The sequence below is a fragment of the Pongo abelii genome, chromosome 9, assembly GCF_028885655.2.
Source record: "Pongo abelii isolate AG06213 chromosome 9, NHGRI_mPonAbe1-v2.0_pri, whole genome shotgun sequence".
NCBI classification, from domain to species: Eukaryota; Metazoa; Chordata; class Mammalia; order Primates; family Hominidae; genus Pongo; species Pongo abelii.
In genome coordinates, this window is record NC_071994.2 from 2,940,747 (window position 1) to 2,944,158 (window position 3,412).

At 66.4% G+C, this 3,412-nt stretch overlaps 1 protein-coding gene across 1 annotated transcript; it reads right to left on the reverse strand.

Moving 5' to 3' along the window:
- Positions 1–342: 342 nt before the first annotated feature.
- Positions 343–1,428, reverse strand: PHLDA2 (pleckstrin homology like domain family A member 2). Its single transcript, XM_002821390.5, has 2 exons — positions 816–1,428; positions 343–580 (listed from the first exon to the last, which is right to left on the reverse strand). The coding sequence occupies exon 1, from the start codon at positions 1,291–1,293 to the stop codon at positions 826–828; it is 468 nt and encodes a 155-aa protein (XP_002821436.1). The 5' UTR covers positions 1,294–1,428; the 3' UTR covers positions 343–580; positions 816–825.
- Between the last annotated feature and the right edge of the window lie 1,984 nt (positions 1,429–3,412).

The following is a 3,412-nucleotide window of genomic DNA, read 5'->3' on the forward strand; positions in this document are numbered from 1 at the left end:
AGGAAGTGCTGCTGGGGAAGGTTCCCCCACCACAGGCAGCAGCAGCTCGGACCCAGGGCCCTTGTCCTCCCCAGGCTCAGTTCCTCAGGACACACCAAGGAGCCGAAGGTAGCCAGGGTCAAGCCCCAGGGCACTTCCTGGCCTCTGGGGAGGCTGCTTGGAAAAGAGGGTGTGGACCAGGCCCAGCAGATGACACGATTCATTTATTCATTCAAAGCCGGTTCCCAGCGCCTTTCACACCAGCCCCGCAGGACTGGATGAGGGTGTCCTGCCCGCCCATTCCTGGGCCTCCACCCTCCCAGCAGGAGTCTCGCTGAGCCACAGCCGGATGGTGGAAAAGCGAACTGGCCAAGTGATTTATTTGCAATGGGCACAGTGATGCAAAAACAGGATATTAAGACTATAAAATATGTGACTACAAAGAACCAGCGAAATAAATACATAGATATTAGATAGTCCAATAACTTAAGGCGCCCGTGCAACGGAGCGAGGGTCCGCGCGCACGGGAAGTTCTGCTGCTGCAGGGCTGGAGAGCGCCGGCCACGTCCTAGCCTCGGTCCGACTCGTCCAGCGTATGGCCCTGTGGGGAAAGGACTGGGTCAGAGAGCTGTGCCAGGGCCGGTCGGGGTCCAGCCTGAGGGGCCCCGAGACCCTGACGCGAGGGGGCCAGCGCGATTGCGGGGCGCCGGGTCCCCCAAGGAGGTGCAGCGCCCCCGCCCCCCGCCCCGTCGTCTGGGGTTGAAGTGGTTTTTCCCAAAGGCCTCGGTCCCGGCTGTTAAGGCGCAGGGCTCGCCGGGGCGCGGGCAGGCACTCACCGCGGCGGGCTCATGGCGTGCGGGGTTTGGGCTGCGGGGATGGCCTGGAGGGCTCCGAGGGCTCGGAGGGTGCGGCGGCCGCGGCGGCCACGGCGTCCTCGGCGGGTGCGGCGAGCGCGGCGGGTGCGGTGCGTTCCTGGCGGCTGCGAAAGTCCTGCAGGGCGCGGCGGTTCTGGAAATCGATGAGCGCCAGCGCGATGGCCGCGTTCCAGCAGCTCTCGCCCGCGCAGCGGAAGTCGATCTCCTTGTGGTCGGTGGTGACGATGGTGAAGTACACGTACTTGCCCGTGCGCTCCACGCAGTCCACTTTGAGGATGGAGTGGAAGCGCAGCTCCTTGGGGCGCGCGCGGGGGCTGGCGGGGAACAGGCTCAGGCGGTCGGAGGTGAGCACGCCGCGCTTCTTCTTCCATAGCTGGAAGAGGCTGTCACTGCGCTTCTCCAGCTCGCCCTCGCGTAGCACCTCGTCGGGGGACTTCATGTCGTGCCGGGCGCTGGACTGGGAGCGGCAATGCGGGCGGCAACGCGGGCGGTGACGACGCCGGCTCTGCTCCTCGTGGCCCAGGCGCGGCCTTTATAGCTGCCCCTCCCCGCCCCGCCCCGGCCCTCGGGCCACCCCGCCCGCCTGAGCCCTGCGCGCCCCGGGCCATACCCTCCCCAAGCCCAGCCGTCCGGGCCCGCAAGTCGCGTCCGCGCTCTGGTCGGTCCCCGGCCGTCCTCTCCCATCTCAGAAGCCCGCGCTCCTCTTGCCCCCCATGCCCCAGCTGTCCAGCCCCGTGGGGTGACTCGAGGTCCCGCCCCGCCCGGGCGCTCGCCCGCACCTTGTCACAGGCCGGCCCCGCGGAAGAATGCGCTGCAGCCAGCCCTGCCCGCGGTGACTCACGCCAGGGAGCCCCGGGAAGCACCCGCGGGCCCGGGGCCGGCCCACCGTGGGGAGACAGCCGGGACCAGACCTTCACCCTCCAGGCGCCCCAAGTCCAGCCCTGCCGCTCTCGGGCTCCCGGGGCAGGAGGGTCGAGGCCCCCTTCCTTACCCGCGAGCCCTGGCCGTCCGGTCCTGTTCGGGGGCCCTTCCCAGGGCCGCCCAGAGACCCTCTCCGAAAGTGGCCCTGCCCTAGCGGACCGAGCTCCCCATCTTGCCACCCACGGGCTGCGCCCAGAACGACCTCCTCTCTTAGCCTCGGTTTTCGCTTCTGTGAAATGGGAACAGTAACCTTTGCTGGATTAGGGAACACGTGGAAAGGGCTAGACCAGCAACCCATAGAGCTCAGTAAATGGGAGGGGAAGAGGAAGCCGGTTCTCCTCCCTGCGCCCTCGTAGTGTCCCGAACTGGGGGAGGGACTGCTCCGACCGCGCCCCCACGACCCGGACCGGAGAGAGGTCCCAGGAGCTGAGGGGTCCGGGCTGGGCCGCGACGCCCGCTCTCTGGGATCAGCCTGGGGGCGAGGGTCGGCGGGGGCGGCTGAGTCATCGCTTTCCAGCTGGGCAGACGGGCGGTTTTATTTACCCTCTTCCTTTAAAGGGTTTAATAGACAGGAAGCGAAAGCCGGCTCTTCCCGGGTTCCCAGGGGTGGGGGTGGAGCCGGCCGAGAGGACCCCCAGGGACCCCGGCTACTCCACGTCTCCCACCTTCCCGCACCCCTGCCCACTAGCTGCGCCCTAGGGTGGTTACAGCAGGAAGTCCCAACTCTGGGGTCGGAATTGGCCTCAATGACGGGGCCCACGCAAAATGAAAACGAGAGTCCCCTGATTCAAAATGTATTTAAAATGTCAAGACAGTGGCAGCAGAACGTAAAACCCAGACCTGGGACCAGCCCTACCTCCACCTGCCCTTCAGGGTCACTGTAAACGATCAAGAGACGTCTGGCTCAGAGGAGCGCCCCAGACCAGGTTCTGTGAATGGCTTGCAGGTAGCAGCTGCCCGGCAGTCCCACCGGTGTGGCCAGAGGACCTGGCAGTGGGCAGGGACGTGGTGTGGAGGGGCAGTGCCGGCAGAAGGCAGGGTTGGGCTGTGCCAGGGTTCTGGCCTGGGAGTGAGACACCTGCCTGGGGCCGGCAGGTCAACACTGCCCCCTACCTGACACCTGTCCTTGCAGCAGGGCTGGGATCCTGTGGGGTGAGAGAGCAAAAGATAGGGCGGGTGGGTGAGAGGAGATCAGCTTTTGGTGGGGAGAGGGGATTCGAGCGTTGGCCCGGAGAGGCTGCAGGAAGGATGCGGACTCCGGTGTCCCTTCTTTTGCTTCCAGAGGGCCCTGGGCTGCCGGGTAGTGGGACCTGGGCAAGAGGCACCCCTGGGCAGTGGGAGACCAGGAGAAGCGGCCGGGGGCAGAGCGCTCTGTCACTGGGCGAGCCCACAGGTGCCTGGAACAGCCCCAGGCCCACCAGCCTGCCTACCCCATTGAGGGGCCAGCCAGTGGAACTTCGGCTCCAGGCAAATCCTCCGACACTTGGCGTTGCTTAAGCACCTACTGTGTGCCTGCAGGCCTGGCTGGTGCTGGGACCCCAGAGGAGGGGAGAGGAATCCCTCTAACCCCCAGGGGCACAGCAGGTACATGAGGATGGGGATAGGGGTCGGGGGTACTGGAGGCCAGGAGGAGAGCT

Bases quoted from the DNA above. Each gene is read 5' to 3' on its own strand.
- PHLDA2 (XM_002821390.5), bottom strand. From the start codon at position 1,293: ATGAAGTCCCCCGACGAGGTGCTACGCGAGGGCGAGCTGGAGAAGCGC.